The following is an 18,481-nucleotide window of genomic DNA, read 5'->3' as shown; positions in this document are numbered from 1 at the left end:
TGCTAGACACAAACACAGCTTGAAGGAGGGTGTCGGGGCAAGGGAGGGAACACAGGCGGCTATGGGGATATGGTGCACAGGGGACACGGCACACTCTGTCCCTGCCTTCACAAAGGTGGAAATCTCAAACAAGTCAGGAAGTCCTTCCCACCAGGGGGCCAGGGTGCTTGTCAGAGATAACAAGGCCCTGTGACTCCCTTACCTCTGCTCTGTGTGGGATGGGCAGTGGCTTCTCTACTATGGCCGGGATGTCTGACCCCAGGCCCACCTGACCACAGCATTCTGCAGGCCATCTTGCCACCAGCCTCAGCAGGTACAGGCAACAGAAACAGAATTCTGTGATTAGTTCCTGAATTTGGCAAAGCCCATCAGCGGTCAAAAGAAGAAGAAGAAACACGAACCGCCCAGGAGCCCACCTCCCAACACATGACTGTGTCTCTGACAGTGGCTTGCCCGAGGGCACACGGCAGTCAGTTGATCAAGCTGGGGGTAAAGTCCAGGAGTGGCGCTGAGGAATAAGAATGGTACAAGGTCTTGGGAACGGGTTGCTCTGCCTTATTCATGCCCCATCTGTCTCCCAAAGAAGGTCTGAAGCAGTCTACAATATGAAAACATACCGAGAAGGGGATCAACTGAATTACAAACGAAAGGTGCAATCAGAAATCATTAGAAGAAAAAAAAAAAATGGTGTACTAGAAAGCTGGATTAGAATAGTCACTGTATTGCAATATGCTAATTCTAGGGGTTTTGTTTTTTATTTTTTGTTTTTTTGTTTTTTGAGTTGGGTTTCACTCTGTCACCCAGGCAGAGTGCAGTGGCATGATCATGGCTCACCAAAGCCTCTACCTCCTGGGCTCAGGTGATCCTTCCACCTCAGCCTCCCAGGTAGTTGGGACTACAGGCATGCACCACCACACACTGAGAGTTGTTTTTTTTTTTTATGTGTAGCAACGAGGTCTACTATGTTGCCCAGGCTGGTCTTGAACTCCTAGGCTCAAGTAATCCTCTCATCTTAGGCTCCCAAAGTGCTGGGATTACAGGCATAAGCCCAGAGAATCCTAATTTTTAATTTGTCTGGCACAATGGGTTTCCTAGCAACAACTCCCATTTGTCTAGCACCAGCAGTATATTTGGTACTTTAGATCAAAGTCCTCATTCCCACAAGAGCTCAGTGATATAAGAATAATTATTCTCATTTCAAGATGAGGTCATCAGAGTTGAGAAAGGGTAACTAATTTGCTTAAGTTCACTCACTGAGTTTTGAGTCAGAATTGAAATCCAGGGTCTTCAACCTCCAAAACATGCTTTTTACACAACCACACCTTATGTCTAAGCTCCCAGACCCCTAAAAAAAAGCATGCAGGGTTTTCAAGAGAAATAAATATTTTCCTGGTGTTAAATCTTTATGTTGAGTAACTTATCAGGCAGTATCTTCAGCTCACGTGCTGTAGAAGATGCCAAGTTGGTCTAAAAATGCTCATTCTTTTCCAGAAGTCCCAGTAAAAGCTGAGGGTATAACCTTATACCTCAACTCAGAGAAGGCATTTCCATGGGGAAATGAGCTAATGCCGTCCAAGAGCCTTGCTCTCTGATTTACCAAATAAAGCAACCAAACTGAGACCCAAATTGCAATGGCTTCCTTGGATGATCTCTTTCAAATACTAAATGACTGAGTCATACCTTTTTTTCTTTTTCTTTTCGTAGAGGTGAGGTCTAGCTATCTTGCCCAGGCAGGTCTCAAACTCCTAGCCTCTAGTAATTCTCCTGCCTTGGCCTCCCAAAATGCTAGAATGACAGGGGTGAGCCACTGTGCCTGACTCAGAGCCACATTTTTTAAAACCAATCAAAGAAGAAATTCTCTGAGGAGATTACCAAGTGCCATCACATTATACATTTAACAAAAGATGAAGCTGGACATTGCAGTGCACACCCCAGCTCTTTGGGAGGCTGAGACAGGAGGACCACTTGAGCCCAGATGTTTGAGACCAACCTGGGCAACATAGTGAGACCTCATCTCTACAAAAAAAATCAAAAAAATTAGTCAGGCCTGGTGGTGCTTGCCTGTAGTCTCTGCTAGTCAGGAGGCTAAGGTGGGAAGATCGTCTGAGCCCAGGAGGTCAAGGCTACAGTGAGCTGTGATCGTGCCACGGCACTCCAGCCTGGACAACAGAGTGAGACCCCATCTCTAATAAATAAATAAATAGAAATAAGGTCTGCAGGAGGTGACCATTTTAGTTACCCTATTACCCAAAACTAGGCCTCCCTATGGGAGCCTGAAGAGAAGGCCCAGCTTGCTGCTTGCAGTGGCAGTTGGGCACATGTCTACACATCTCTAAATGCATTAGGTGTCAAAAAGAGAGTGGGACAACGAGCTTCACACACTTCCCTCTTCTGCCCTGTTGAAAAGTAGCTTTGAGTCTGCCCTGAGGCTGTTTCTGCCCACTTTGGCCCTTGCGGTGAGACTGAGGCCTGTGTTTTCAGGAAGTGGCCTGGAGGTGTTGGGACAGTGGATCGTAGGCATGTGGGTACAGACCTTCACCAAGGAGGAAGACACAGACACGCAGGTAGAGAACACTGTCCCTGAGGCCTTGGGAGCCCATCTGTGGGCCCAGGTTGGGACCCCTGGGCATGGCTGCCTCCTTCCACCCACAGCATCAGTGAACAGCATCAACCGTCTTCTGTTGTGCATCCTGCTTCCTCGGTGAGCTACGAAAGAGCACAGCTAGCTATTGGCAGTGGTGACATGGACATGCATAGACTGGGCTATCCTGGAAAATGCTCAGCTGCTTTCCAATGACTCGTGTACCAGCAGGTGTGAGGGCTCCCCTTTCCCTGAATCCCGCCAATGTGTGGAATTCTGAGACATTCCCAGTGCTTTCTGCCAGTCTGACGGAGAAATGGCATATCATGGTTACTTTAACTTTCATTTGCCTGGTTACTAATGAATTTGAGGATCTTTTTTTTTTTGAGTTGGAGTCTCACTCCATTGCCCAGGCTAGGGTGCAGTGGCATGCTCACAGTTACCCCAGCATCGACCTGCAGGACTCCGGTGATCCTTCCACCTCAGCCTTCCAAGTAGCCGGAACTACAGGCACGTGCTAGCACGCACGGTTAATTTTTTTATTTTTATTTTATTGTAGAGACGAAGTCTTGCCAAGTTGCCCAGGCTGGTCTCGAACCTGCAGACTCAGGTAATCTACTCACCTTGGTCTCCCAAAGTGCTGGGATTACAGGCTGAGCCATCGAGCCCAGCCAAATTTGAGCAGCACTTTTCATGTGTTATTGACTGTGCAGTGTTCTTCTTTTTTCCCCTCCATTGTGCATTTTCCTATTTAGTCTTTTTTCTTTTTTTTTTTTTGAGTCTTTGTCTTACTCTGTTGTCCAGGCTGAAGTGCAGTGGCATGATCATGGATCACCACAGCTTTGACCTCCTGGGCTCAGGTGATCCTTTTGCCTCAGCCTCCCGAGTAGCTGGGAGTACAGTCATGTGTCACCACACCCAGCTTACTTTTTAAAATTTTTTTGTAGAGATGAGGTCTGGCTATGTTGCCCAGGCTGGGTTCAAGTGATCCACCCACCTTAACTTTCCAAAGTTCTGGGACTACAAGTGTGAGTCATTACAAGTAGCTTTTTTTCTTCCTTTTTATTTGTAATAACTTTTATGTATTCTTTATACTAACCCTTTACCATTTGTATATGCTGTGAACATCTGCTCCTAGTCTAACATGCATCTTTTAGCTTGCTTTATGATGTTTTGGGGTTTATGGATGTTTTTACTTTAGTGTAGTTAAAACAATGCTTTTTCCTTCATAATTTATGCTTTTTGAATCTTGTTTAAAAAATCCTTCCCTATCTTGAGATTGAAAAGACATTTTCCTGTGTTTTCCCTAAAATTGTAAAGTTTTGCTTTTTCATAATCAGGTCTTAAATCATATTCTGGAATTTATTCTGATGAATGGTATGAGAAAAAAATCTAAGCTTATTATGGTAGGCAGCTTGGTGTCATGAACCTGAAGCCCGACTATTCTGCTACTTATTAGCTGTGTAACCTTGAACAAATCATCTAACCTCTCGTCCTTCAGTTTCCTCATACGTAAAATAAAGATAATAATCTTATCTATCTCATAAGGATACTGTGAAAATTAAATTGATTATGTATGTAAAGTGCTTAGGACAATACCTGGTATATGTTAAATGCTCAATAGATAGCTGTCATTATTTTGAGTACAAGCTTCATTTTAGAGATAGGATCTTGCTTTGTTGCCCAGGTTGGAGCACAGTGGAGCCATCATAGCTTACTGTAGCCTTGAACTACTGGGCTCAAGTGATCTTTCTGCCTCAGTCTCCCAAGTAGCTGGAACTACTGGCACATGACACCACACCAGGCGTGTGTGTATATATATAATATAATATATAATACATATATATAATATACAGACACATGACACCACACCAGGCATGTATATATATATAATATATATATTACATATATAATATGTAATATGTAATATATATGTATATATATGCATATATGTAATATATATGTGTATATATATATATGTAATATATATTATATATATTTGGTAAAGACTGGGTCTTGCTATGTTGCCCAGGCTGGTCTTGAACTCCTGGGCTCAAGTAATCCTCCCACCTTGACCTCCCAAATTCCTGTGATTACAGGCATGAACCACCATGCCTGGCCTAAGCAAAAACTTTAATGAGAGTAGCATTACTAGAATTTATTATGGCAAAATTCAGCACCCAGGAAACACTGAAAAATTATCAGAGGACTACACATAAAAGTAAAACTACCACCCCCAGTCATCACTAGAAATGTGTGCCCCAAGCCGGGTTCAGTGGCTCAGCCTGTAATCCCGCGCCTTTGGAAGGCTGAGGTGAGTGGATTGCCCGAGCCCGCGGGTTCGAGACCCGCCTGGGCAACTTGGCGAGACCTCATCTCTACAATAAATCAAAAACTAGCCAGGCATGGTAGCACATGCCTGTAGTTCCAGCTACTTGAAAGGCTGAGGCGGAAGGATCGCCGGAGCTCAGCAGGTCGAGGCTGCGGTGGCTGGGAGCGGCCACTGCACTCCAGTCTGGGCGACAGAGTGAGACTCCAATTCAAAAAAAAAAAAAAAGAAATGTGTGCTCCACAATAAACACAGAGAAGCAAGTGGGGAGGCAGTTGTCATATTATTGGCTTAGCCAATAACCCAATTACAATTGTTATTAGCTTAGCCCAATAATTTAATTGAACAATTGTATATTTAACAACAAATTTGGTTTATTAAATAAAATCTAGCTGGCTGCAGTAGTTCATGCTTGTAATCCCAGAACTTTGGGAGGCTGAAGCAGGAGGATTGCCTGAATCCAGGAGGTCAAGTCTGCAGTAAGCTGTAATCTGTGCCACTACATTCTAGCCTGGGTAATAGAATGAGACCCCAACTCAGAAAAAAAAAAGTTAGGTGGGTGGCACGTGCCTATAGTCCCCACTTGTCAGGAAATTGAGGCAGAAGGATCGCCTGAGCCCAGAAAGTCATGGTTATGGTAAACTGTGATCATATCACTGCAATCCAGCCTGGGTAACAGAGAAAAACTGTCTAAAAAAAAAGGAAGCACCTGATTCTCTGCGAAGAAGCAGAAGAATAAATGGTGGTTCAGCTGACTTTATTAAGATGATGATGATGATGATTTTTGAGTCAGTCTCTGTCACTCAGGCTGGAGAGCAGTGGCAAGCTCACGGCCACCATAGCCTCAACCTGCTTGGCTCAGGTGATACTTCTGCCTCAGCTTTCCAAGTAGCTGGAACTACAGTTGTGCACCACCACACCCAGCTAATTTTTTAATTTACTGTAGAGACGAGGTCTCACCATGTTGCCCAGGCTGGTCTTGAACCCCTGGGTTCAGGCAATCCTCTCACCCCTCTAAGTGCTGGGATTACAGGCGTGGCCATAGTTCCTGGCTTTGGCTGACTTTATTTTATTTTATTTATTGAGTTGATGTCTCACTCTTGTCGCCCAGGCTGGAGTGCAATGGCATGCTCACAGCCACCACAGTCTTGACCTGCTTCGACTGACTTTAAAGGATGAGTTGGAGTGCTCTAGATGAAGAAGTCTGGGGTTCTGGGACATTCCGGGTAGAGGAAAATTCTAGGTGTAGATTCAGAGGCACAAGGAAGCAAGGCGTGACCCATATGGCTGGGTCCACAGTTTGTGGTGAGCTAACTCAGCTTGAGAAAATCTTTACAAAGTTTTTAAAAACATTTCTATTTTAAAAATAAAATCAACCAAATCATCAATATCTTTCAGACACAGGCTCTTTTAAGATTTTGAAATAAAATGATTTCCATTTCTAGGCCATCATGAAGCCATCAGGCTGGGAAAACTGACAGTCTTACAATGCTCAAGGTTGATAACCTGGTCGCAGCCAAGAGCACAGCCTGGCTTCCAAAGACTGGCCAACCTCTGAGGGACTAAGACCTTGCCAACTAATAGTAAGAAAAGTAACAATCTGCCGCGGCATCTTATCCTGTTCTTTCAGTCTTAGTTAGCTACAGGAGTCATCGCTCTGTTGTTTCATGTCTGATTTACCTAGGGCTCAACTGCTTGCCTTACTTTTGTCATGGAGACATTCTCCACTTAGATAATAGCTAGGTTACTTGGGTCTATATAACCGAAATAAACTGGCATTTTAGAAAATCTCCCTAAAGCCACTACAATGCATAGCTCCTACGGACTGAAGTTGACTCAGAGGATCCCCCTTTTCTGGAGTCTATAATTCTTTTACATAAAGCCCCAAGGGAGATAGGAGATGGTCTGTATCAACACTGTATCCATTGCAAGGAAGAGGGACTATGGACAAAAGATGCCAGGAGTATGGGAAATAGGCAGAGGAACATTGCTTGAGAGCGAAGAAGACTGAGTAATGATCTACACATGAATACAAAACACCTCCCTTCAGGCTAACATGATTGGCTTGTACGTGGTCACATCTCAACACGTGCAACAGTCTATGTTTAGAAATCTGGGCTCTCATGCTCAGTTCAGTATCTGTTCACTGTCTTGTAACCTCTGGCTGGTGCTGTAGGGGTGTTCTTGAGCTCTGCAAACACCTTTCTCCCTATGGGAGGTTAAATTGCTCCCCCCACCCCTCCCAATGATAAGTTCAAGTCCTGACCTCTAGCATTTATGAATGTGACTTTATTAGGAAACAGTTTTTGCAGATTTAATCAAGTTAAGAATCGGTTATACGGGATTAGGGTAAGCCAATGACTGGTGTCTGTATCAGAGAAAGGACAGAGAGATTGGGATAGTGATACAGAGAAGACACAGGGAAGAAGGCCAGGTGAAGAGAGAGGCAGGGATTAGAGTGATGCAGCCACAGGCCAAGGAACATGACAAGAAGCCAGGAAAAAGCAAGGAAGGGAAGGATCCTTCCCTGGAGCCTTCAGAGGGATGATGGCCCTGCTGACAGCCTGATCTAGACTTCCAGCCTGTGGCGCTGTGAGAAAATCAGTTCCTGTGGTTTTAAGACACCCAGTTTGTTATGGCAGTCCTAGAAAACTTTAAGCACCCAAACCCCCTCCCTCAGAACCCTTAGTTGTGATCACTCACTCTCAGCTAAGTGGGAAGGCAGTCGAAGAGCTACAGTGCGAATCCTGGTGCCTAAAGGCTTGGCTGGCAGGCCAAAGAGCAACTGTCCACATGTGAGGTAACACTGCCTGTGCCTGCACTTGCTGGGAGGGCATGCAGCGAGTGGGACACCTAGGACAGACCTGAAAATTAAGCAAGTTTCATGGTCAGGCCCATCATGTTACTTTCTACAAGCATATGCTAGGGGAAAGGGCCACGAACATATGTCCTTGGTTTGTTCTTAGAGAGTAGTAGAAAATGATCACTATAATAAAGACACATCACTTATAATGAAGTTAAAAATATATTTGGGTGCAGTGGCTCACACCTGTAATCCCAATACTTTGGGAGGCTGAGAAGGGAGGATCACTTGAGTCCAGGGGTCAAGACCAGCATGGGAAACATAGCGAGACCTTGTCTCTACAAAAAAAAAAAAAAAAATTACCCCAGCGTAGTGGCACACAACTATAGTCCCAGCTACTCCGGAGGCTAAGATGGAAAGATTGCCTGAGCTCAGGAGCTTGAGGCTGCAGTAAGCTGTGATCATGCCACTGCACTCCAGTCTGGGTGACAGAATGAGATCCCCAACTCACACACACACACACACACACACACACACACACACACGACCATACCCTGAGACTGCAGTATTTGCGAGGCATGAGGTGCTCCCCAGCATGCCAGACGCGCCAAGATAAATTCGACAAGGTGCCTGTCCTCAGGACGCTTCTGGACCAGCCCTCGGCTGCACATCCCAGTAATGCAGCACAGACCACCATCAACCAGGTGGTCTCCATTCTGAACCTGCTCACACCCTGCCAAAGAAGCCTTACTAAAACCATACCCACCCATGGCCATTCCACACACAGGTGAGTTGTTTTCTATAATGCCACATGACTATATGGCAAAGACCAGGTGACTTTTCTATTTCCTAGTGCTGTGATGGCATTCGATGCTCTAGCACTGCACGCTCCTGGGGGCATCAGCTGTAGGACTCAGCTTGTCCCTCGTCTCCTCTGGGAAGATGACATGGGTGTAAGTCGGCACTCGGGGTTTGGTGTGCGAAGGATAGTGAATGAAATCGTGTTCAGTGGCATCTGAGGAATCTGGGGCTGACTTGGTGAAGGTCCTATCGGCAGCTCTCAGAGTCACTCTTCTCAACTATCCCAGAGTCACTTCCTTCCTTCAGAATGTTCCAATTTTCTACTGTGACAAATCGAATAGAAGCCTCTCAGTTTTGCATTCAGTGCACTCCCATTCCCGATTCCCTCCTCTCTGACCCTTCTCACCCTCCACAGGCATTAGCTGGTCTAGCTTATGCTCTCCCTCTGCATCGTGCTTATCACCCTCAATGTGCCTCTGGTTCCTGACTCAAGTTTTCTGAGCTCTCTCCACCAAACCAGGCAAACAAACCAAAATAAAACTTTTCTATTTTTCAGGAACCAGAGGTCTTTGTGTCCTCGTTCTAGATTCACAGCAACAAAGAAGCACTTTTCTAACTTTTTTTTTTTTTTTAGTCGGAGTCTCATTCTGTCGCCCAGGCTGGAGTGCAGTGGTATGCCACAGCAGCCTCTTTTCATCTGCTGGGCTCAGACGACCCTTCCGCTTCAGCCTTCCAAGTAGCTGGAACTATGGGTGCCTGCCACCACACCCAGCTAATTTATTTTTTATTTTTATTGTAGAGAGGAGGTCTCAACTTGTTGCCCAGGCTGGTCTTGAACCCCTGGGCTCAGGCAATCCTCTCACCTCTGCCTCCCAAAGTGCTGGGATTATAGGCATGAGCCACTGCGCCTGGCCTTAAATTCTCTTTTTATACAAGCTCTCTTGCTAGTATGTTACTGTATTTGTAAACGTTTAAGTGCGTGGAGCTTCCTAGTGTTCTAGGTAAAGTCAATAACAGCAATACTTTTTAATTATCCATGAGACATCCCTCAAAAGCCCTGCCCATCTGCCCATTCAGTGAATGAGGAATGGGAGAGGAGGTAAAACATACAATTGTTCACACTTGACAGTTCCCCTAGCAAGGTAAATTAAGTCTAATTAATAGTCCAGTGTAGGTAAAATGAGTAAGGATAAAAGATTTTCCCATGAGTAGCATAATGAAGATGATTTGCTTTAAAAAGAGACAATTTTGAAGATGAAGGGGATCTCCACATGCTGTCACTGAACAACAGGAAGCACAAGCTTCTCTGAAATTTCCCATCAAAACATGGTTTCATAGCAGCAGCCACTGAAAGGTGAGGTTTCTGTGATTTCGATTTTACTATCATGCATTCTTTGTGACTCAATCTAGATGGGTAAGAAATGTCAAACTGGAGATTAAATTTGCTTATGATGACTGGAAAACAAGATGAAATGTATTTTTCAGTAACTATAAAGCAACCAATTTATTAAAAGACTCTTGTAAAAGTGTGATTGCTGACTGTTTAAAATTTATCTTATTTAGTCTTTACTAATTCTGATAGACCTCTGAAAATTAAACTGGTAAGAAAGATTAAACTGCAACTTTACAGGGAAGCTCTAATAATTAAAGAAATTGCAGGTTCCAAATAACTTTTTTTAATTAAATAAATCTGACTACCAACAGCTCAATTTTTTCCCAGTTTTAGCAAAAGCCAACAGGATAGGATATATCAATGCGGCCTGGTTTTAAGAGTTCACCTAAAACCTAGAGAAGCAAAACAAAAGAAACAGGAAACATGATCACCTTACCCTAGATATCGAAGTAACCTAGAGGCAAGACGGGTCTAATCAAGGATACTATGATGGGAGTAAAGACATTTTCTGATGAATATCTTGGTGGTTCTATACATTTGTTAAAGCCAGTCTGTCATACCTAAAATACCACATTTGCAATTAAGGACACTTTTTCCTTGAAATGCTAGGTTCGAAATTTTAATATTTTGACTTTTCCCACTGACTCTATTGATCTACCGAGTTCAAGTTTCAGGTATCAGTAAGGTTACTTCTTCCATGTGCCAAATAAATTATGGTAATCACACTTTAACATGTACTAATGAGACTGCAAGACAGTCAGTGCTGAGGACTAAGGTACTCAAGTCACATTAATGAGGGTATGTTGATAAAGATGAGGCTTTGTGCCTAAAAAGAACTGGGGAGCTGCATCCAAGATCTTCACATAAAGCCAGGAGAGAAAGGCTCGCCATCAAAGACTAAGCTCGAAAAAACCCACCTGCAAGCACTTTCCCCAGTTCTGCAATGATGGGGTATGGATGGGAGACCTTAATAGCAGACATGTTTTCCCTGATATTTTGTCAACTCTCACTATGTATCGTCTAGGGTTCAAAAGTACACTATGCCTATATATGGAAACTCCAAACCAATAAAATATAAGTGGCCCCAGGTGATTGCATCCCCTGGAGTCTGAAAGGTAAATAAAAATCCTCTCTGGAGAAAAGTATTCTTAGACTTAGGTGTCTTAGAAGTCCCAAAGTACGTACTCCCAATGTAAGAAAAAAATAATAATCCAAAATACACAAGAAGCCAAGGTCAGTAGAAATTTTTTTAATTCTCAAGAAATTAAGATATTGAAATGATCAAAAACACAATATAAATAAATGTAAAAAGGCAGAGTGGAAATAAATGAGCAAGAAACAACAGAAAATAAAAAATAACCAGGCAAATTCAAAAAAGAATCAAGCAGAATATATAAAATTATAAAAATAAATCACTGAAATTCAGAGGACAGGTTAAATAGCAGATTGGGCTTATATGAAGGCTAAATGACCTAAAAAAAATTACTCAGAATGCACCATATGGAAAACATGAGCAGTGAGGTACCAAAGAACAGAGTAAGAAAGCTTTACATAAAGATTGCAAAAGGAAACACAGAATAGGGGAGAGAAAATTTTGAAAAGAAAATGGCAGAGAGGTTCCAGAATAATTTTAAACAATTCAGTTACCGCAGGACCTAATGACTGCACTCCTGTGCAGTTATCCAAGAAAAAGAAGACTATGTTGACACAAAGACTGACAACAGCTTTATTCATTATTGTCCCAAATGTCCTTCAGTGAGTGAATGGTTCAACAAACTGTGGTATATTCATACCATGGAATACTATTCAACCATAAAAATGAGCGAACTATTGATACATGCAACAACCTGAAGAACTTCCGGAGTCGGGGAAAAACAAAGCCAATCCTAACAGGGGATAATCCCAAAAGACACAATCCTGAATACCATAATCCTGAATGTTGAAATCCTGAAAGATCAAAACCCCTAAAGTCTAAATTCTCAAAGTCTAAAATTTTTAATGTCTAAAATCCTGAAAATCACAGTTACAGGACAGCTGCATCATGTTAAGCAGAACTACTGCTTTGTTATTATCTTTATTTGGGAATGAAAGATAGTTTAAGGGATATGTAGGGGCACCAAACTGACAAAGGGTGGACTTTTGGATTTAGTTTTAAGTGCCAACCTGACTGATTAAGGAACACATAGAAACTTGGTATTCTAGTATGAATGTTTCTGAGGGTGTTTCCAGAGATCAGTAATGAGTCTGAGTGAAGTAAGTGGAGAAGATCAGCTACACATTCAAGAGGAAATGAAGCAGCAGCAAGTAGGTGCGGCTATAAAAGGACAACACGAGAGGTCCTTACAGTGATGGAAACATTCTGTATCTTCACTGTGTCAATGTCAACATCTTGGCTGTGACATTGTATTATAGTTTTATAAGATGGCCATTGGGAGAAACTAGTAAAGGGTACACAGAGTCTCTCTGAATTCTTTCTTATAATTGCATGTGAATCTATAATTAACTTCAAAATCAAAAGTTTAATTAACAACAGCAAAAAAGCAGCCACAAAGAAAAGTCACATTACATCCAAAAGAATGGCATTTGGATGACAACAGATTTCTTTACAGCAGTAATAAAAGTCAAAAGACAGTAGAATGGTGTCTTCAAAGTACTGAAAAAAACCAAAACCTGTCAATTTAGAATTATGCATATCAAAAATCAACTTTATAGGATGTGGGTGAATTACAAACATTTTTTATAAACAGAAACTAAGAGCTTACCATCAACAGATTGTCACTGGTCTAATTTTATTTATTTTTTTAAGAGACAGAGTCTCACTATGTTGCCCAGGTTGGATGGTGGCTATTCATGGGCATGATCATAGCTCACTGCAGCTTCAAAGTCCTGGCCTCAAAGGATCCTCCTGCCTCAGCCTCCGAGTAGCTGGGACTATAAGCATGTGCTCCCATGCCCAGTTCAAGGTCTAACTTTAAGATTAAAAATCACAAGCTAAGACTGAAATACTGAATGATTATAACACAAAAGTTCTAAGAGAGGTGACCTAAAAAGTTCCAAGATTCACAATTAGAAAGGAAGGTAAAGACACTAGCATTACACTAAGTATGAATGGTAAGATTCAAAAGCAAGGGAGAAGGAGTGGAATTGAAACATTTAAAAATATTAATTCCTCCAAAAGAATGAGTGGGGGGTTGGGAGGTGGGCCAGAAAAAGCACAAAATAAATAAATCCAAATGGTAGAAATAAAAAATCCCAATATATCAGTACATATCAAAATGCACTAAACTCACCAGTTAAAGTTAAGATTAGATTTTACAAGAATCTAGCTATATACTGTCTAGGAGACACACTAAAACATAAAGACATTTATCAAGGCTGGACACAGTGGCTCATGCCTGTAATCCTAGCACTGTGGGGGAGCCCACGGTGAGAGGGTTGCTTGAAACCCAGAATTCAAGACCAGCCTAGGCAATACAGCAAGATCTTTTTGCTATTAAAAAAAAAAGACATTCATCAATAAAGTAAAAATAAAAGGATAGTAAAACCCTACCAGCTATGAGAAATTTCATCAATAAATTAAAGACATTAAAAAAATTACCAAATTCGCAGAAAAATGTAATAAAAATGACTAACACTAAAGAAATATAAAGACATAATTCTATAATCTTTGAAATCTAATCAATACTTAAGAAATTGTCGCACAAAGGAAATACAAATTTCATACAATTTTACAGGCAAGCTCTACCTAACTTTTAAGGGACAGATAATTTAAACCTTTTTTTCTTCAAAGAGAATAGAGACAGAGAGAGAGAACATCCCCTAACTTATTCTTAGTATCCACAATCTATTTTTTAAAAAAACTCCTTAAAGAAATCAGTAAGAAAAAGACAACAACCTGACCAGGAGCAGTGGCTCATGTAATCCCAGCACTTTGTGAGCCCAAGGCAGGAGGATTGCTAGAGTTGGAGACGAGCCTGGACAACAAAGCAAGACCCCACCTCTATTTAATAAAACAAAAATAAAATAACCTAAAATAAATGGACAGAAGACATGAAACAAGCTTTTTCACAGAGCAAACAGAAATAAATATCATACACATGTGAAAAGATGCTCATCCTTGTAGCATTTAGAAAACACAAATTCAAACGACAACTTCCACTCTAGATCAAAATGGAGTAACAGAGACAGGATTTACTTTCTCCATGTTAAACTAAAAACCTGTACAATGTATACAACAAATTCTTTCAGCCATGGAACAGCCAGTGCAGGACAGTGACTCTTGAGAAGGAAAATAAACAAGGAAAGCCCCACAATTGCCAAACTGACTACATGGGGTTCTACTGTGTAGCACTAGGGTAGGGAAAGGGAATCCAACAAGAGTCTGGGAATCTCCCTGTGTAAACAATTTAGGGAAGCCGAGTAAGATATGGAGAGGAAGGAGCTACAAAGGGCTCCCCTTGAGTTTTCAGCCAAATACCACAGAGTGTATGCATGTGAGAAAACTTCCCAAGCCTGGGAAAGAAACCAGGAGGTACAATTTGGGAGCTCACATAGGGTTCAGAATGGTTCACATTCCAGCAGCCAGTGTGGAAAATAGTATAGCAGGGAAGATTATTCAGAGTCCTGCCTTAGTAGTGGGTCACATTAGCTCTAGATGAAAGGCCATTCTGGTCCTATCTCACTAAGCTTGAAAGCAAGCTATGAAAGGGTCAAACTGTTTCCAAGCAGCTTAATTATGTCCCAGAACAGAACTCAAGGTACTGAAAGGAATACAGAAACTCCAGCACCCAATGTAAAAACCAAAAATTACCAGGCATGTAAGGAAGGAAATTACAACCTAATGTTGGGTGGACGGTGGTGGAGTACAGTGGGAATCAATCAGTTGAAATAGACCAGAAATGATACAGATGACAGAATGGGCAAGTACTTAAAACAGCTATTACAAATCTACTCCAGATGTTAAGCAAAATGGAGAAGAGCATGAGCCTGTGAAGGAGAGATGGGAAAGATAAAGACCCAAATAGAACTTCTGAAGATTAAAAACAGAATGACTGAGATGATTAATGACATGACAACGGAAACTACCCGAATGAAACACAGAAACTACCCAACATGAAAAGAGGCCTGTAAAAAGACGCAGTGGAGACCAGTGTGCTGTGAGACAACTTTGAGTGGCCACATGTGCATACAGGTAACTGGAGCCCCAGAGAGATAGAAGATAACTGAAGAAAAACTGCCCCCAAATCTCCAAGCTTGATGGAAACAGTAAATATGGAGGTAAACAGTGCCGCATAAAAAACAAGAAAAAAACCACACCCAGCACATGATAATCCAATTGCTTAAAACCAGGGATAAAGAGAAAACCTTAGCTAGGCATGGGGGCTTATGCCTGTAATCCCAACACTTTGGGAGGCTAAGCAAGAGGACTTCCTGAGCCTAAGAGTTCTAGAACAAGCCGGGCTCAGTGGCTCAGCCTGTAATCCCAGCGCTTTGGGAGGCTGAGGTGAGCGGACTGCCTGAGCCCGCGGGTTCGAGACCCGCCTGGGCAACTTGGTGAGACTTCATCTCTACAATAAAATAAAAAATTAGCCGGGTGTGGTAGCGCATGCCTGTAGTTCCAGCTACTTGAAAGGTTGAGGCAGAAGGATCACTGGAGCCCAGCAAGTCGAGGTTGCGGTGGCCGGGAACGTGCCACTGTACTCCAGTTTGGGTGACAGAATGAGACTTAAACTCACAAAAAAAAAAAAAAAGGAGTTCCAGAACAGCCCAGGTAACTTGGCAAGACCTCATCTCTACAATAAATCAAAAAAATTAGCTAGGCATGCAGGTATGCGCCTGTGGTTCCAGTTACCTGGAAGGCTGAGGTGGAAGGATCACCTGAGCACAGTAGGTCAGGAGTGCCACTGCACTCCAGCCTGGGCAACAGAGTGAAACTTCAATTCAAAAAAAAAAAGAGAAAACCTTAAAAGCAGTCAGAGAAAAATGACATCTGCCAGTTCTTTGCAGGAATTGGCTTTTACAACATAGTAAAAACAAAAACTCATCTACCTTATCGAAGAAAGTTAAGTCAACACTATAGAAACATTACAGGTTCCAGCTACTTGGAAGGCTGAGGCAGGAGGATCACCGGAGCCCAGCAGGTCGAGGCTGCAGTGGCTGGGAGCGGCCACTGCACTCAGTCTGGGCGACAGAGTGAGACTCCAACTCAAAAAAAAAAAGATTGACTCCTAAAAAATTCTAAATTGAAAAATGGAAGTCTCAGAAGTAAACATACATTATGCCATTTATATAAAATTCAAAAACATACAAAATTAACTTTTCATTTAGGGATACATACACATGTAATATAACTATAACAAGCAAATGACAAAAATAAAATTCAGAACAATTACTTGAGAGAGAGGGCACTTAGGGGATGTCTAAAATGTAGGTAACATTCTATTTTTTAAGTGGACTGATGGGTATACAGATACTTACATTTATTATTCCTTATATCTTGTATATACATGTTTGTGTATTTTTTGAGTATGAAATACTTATTCAAAAAGAAGTTGAAAATGTCAAAGACTTTAAAATGAAGACTACCATTTATGTATAACAATACAATTAGTGTAAAAAAAAGTATACAAGGAAAATGTTCAATTCTTCATCTTTCAGTGCCCTACATAATCAGTATTACTCTAAAAGGGCCATCATCCTAGTATGAAAAAAAAACAAGCAGAGTTTTTAGCTGCTTTGACAAAAAATCTGAGATCTGCTTAGACAAGAGTAAAATATGTTAACCACTTATTTATGCTCTGTGTCTTTCATCTATACTTAGATTTTTCTTTATCTTTGGATTTTTTTGGACTTCTACTTCGGTCTCTCTTTTTATTCCTTTCCCTTTCATAAGGATCTGCTTGGTATTTGGACTTGTGACTATTACTATAATGGCCATCCCTTTCTCGAGATCGGCTACGACTTCGGTTCTGAGGTCGGTCTCTTTTTTCACTCTTTTGTTTCTCCCAACAGCTTTCTTCTTCTTCATAATGACCAAACCCCATTTCTCTGTAGATATCCTGTCAAAGGAATTAAGAGAAAGTTATAAGTGGATCAGTAAAATAAGCATTTTGTGGGCACCATCAATTAATAAAACAGAAAAGTCTACCATTAGCAGGCTGTTTTCACAGCTCAAATTTGAACACTACTATCAGTGCCAAGAATCTTGGAAACTACAAAGCAAAAATAATCCAGAAAAAGATTTAACCATTTTTTCTTAACAATCTCATTGCTTTGTGTCTATTACTTTGGCTGAACTGAAGGATCAGATTCAAAAACATGGAACTAAAATTAGAACAGATCTTTAGAGCAAAATTGCAATATCCAAAATTCTGATTATGTACAGTCATATTTTCACCTCCCCTTCCTCTACTCAACAAAATTGTGGTTCTATCATTAATCTGCACAATACTAAAATTCTCATAGGCATCCTATAAGAAAATATCATTTAAATAACAAAGCAGGAACAGGTCTTAGACAAGTTAGTAAGTCTTTTTTTTTTTTTTTTTTTAGTTGAAGTCTCACTGTCACCCAGGCTGGAGTGCAGTGGCACACTCACGGCCACCACCTTCTCAAAACCTGCTGGGCTCAGGGGATCCTTCTGCCTCAGCCTTCTAAGTAGCTGAAACTATAGGAGCGCCACCACACCCAGCTAATTTTTTGATTTATTGTAGAGATGGGGTCTTGCGAAGTTGCCCAGGTTGGTCTCGAATCCCTGGGCTCAGGCAATCCTCTCACCTCCGCTTTCCAAAGTGTTGGTATTACAGGAGTGGACCACCATGGCCAGCAAGTCAGTAGGTTTTAAATGAAAATAGATAATGTATACTTTGGACTGAATGATTAATTTTTAAAGTGTTTTATTTTACAACAGCTCCCCTCTCTAGATCTTTAAATACATTTTCTGGCTGGGCACAGTGGTTCACACCTGTCATCCCAGTACTTTGGGAGGCCAAGGCCGGAGGACTGCTTGAGTTCAGGAGTTTGAGACCAAGCTACACAACATAATGAGAACTCATCTCTACGAAAAATTTGCCAGGTTTGGTGGCATGTGCCTGTGGTGCTGGTTACTTGGGAAGCTGCAGTGGAAGATCACCTGAGCCCAGGAGGTCGAGGCTGTGGTGAGCCGTGATCGTGCCACTGCATTCCAGTCTGGGTGACAGAGTGAGACCTTGACTAAAAAAACCCGTTGTTCCAAAGACAATAAAATGAGTTTAATTCTAGTCTTTTTTTGTTTTTTCAAGTCAGGATTTTACTTTGACACTCAGGCTTGTGTGCAGGGGCAAGCTCACAGCTTGACCTCCAGGCTCAAGCAATCCCTCAGCTTCCCAAGTAGTGAGGACTACATGTGTGCAGTACCAACCTTGCTAATTATTTTATTTTATTTGAGTTGGAGTCTCACTCCATCGCCCAGGCTAGAGTGCAGTGGCATGCTCATAGCCACCCCAGCATTGACCTACTGGGCTCTGGAGATCCTTCTGCCTCAGCCTTCCAAGTAGCCAGAACTACAGGAGTGCGCTACCATGCCCGGCTAATTTT

At 41.9% G+C, this 18,481-nt stretch overlaps 1 protein-coding gene across 1 annotated transcript in view; it reads right to left on the bottom strand.

The window, feature by feature from the left end:
- Positions 1-16,179: 16,179 nt before the first annotated feature.
- The window catches only part of PPIL4 (peptidylprolyl isomerase like 4), a 36,245-nt gene continuing 33,943 nt past the window's right edge, over positions 16,180-18,481 (bottom strand). Inside the window, exon 13 of the mRNA XM_008052239.1 lies at positions 16,180-16,965. Coding sequence (XP_008050430.1) covers positions 16,714-16,965 — 252 coding nt within the window. The 3' untranslated portion in view covers positions 16,180-16,713. The remainder of the gene's footprint in view (positions 16,966-18,481) is intronic.

The sequence above is a fragment of the Carlito syrichta genome, unplaced genomic scaffold (assembly GCF_000164805.1).
Source record: "Carlito syrichta isolate Samal-C Ts95f unplaced genomic scaffold, Tarsius_syrichta-2.0.1 Scaffold268496, whole genome shotgun sequence".
Lineage (NCBI taxonomy): Eukaryota > Metazoa > Chordata > Mammalia > Primates > Tarsiidae > Carlito > Carlito syrichta.
This window is presented reverse-complemented; position numbering and strand designations above follow the sequence as displayed.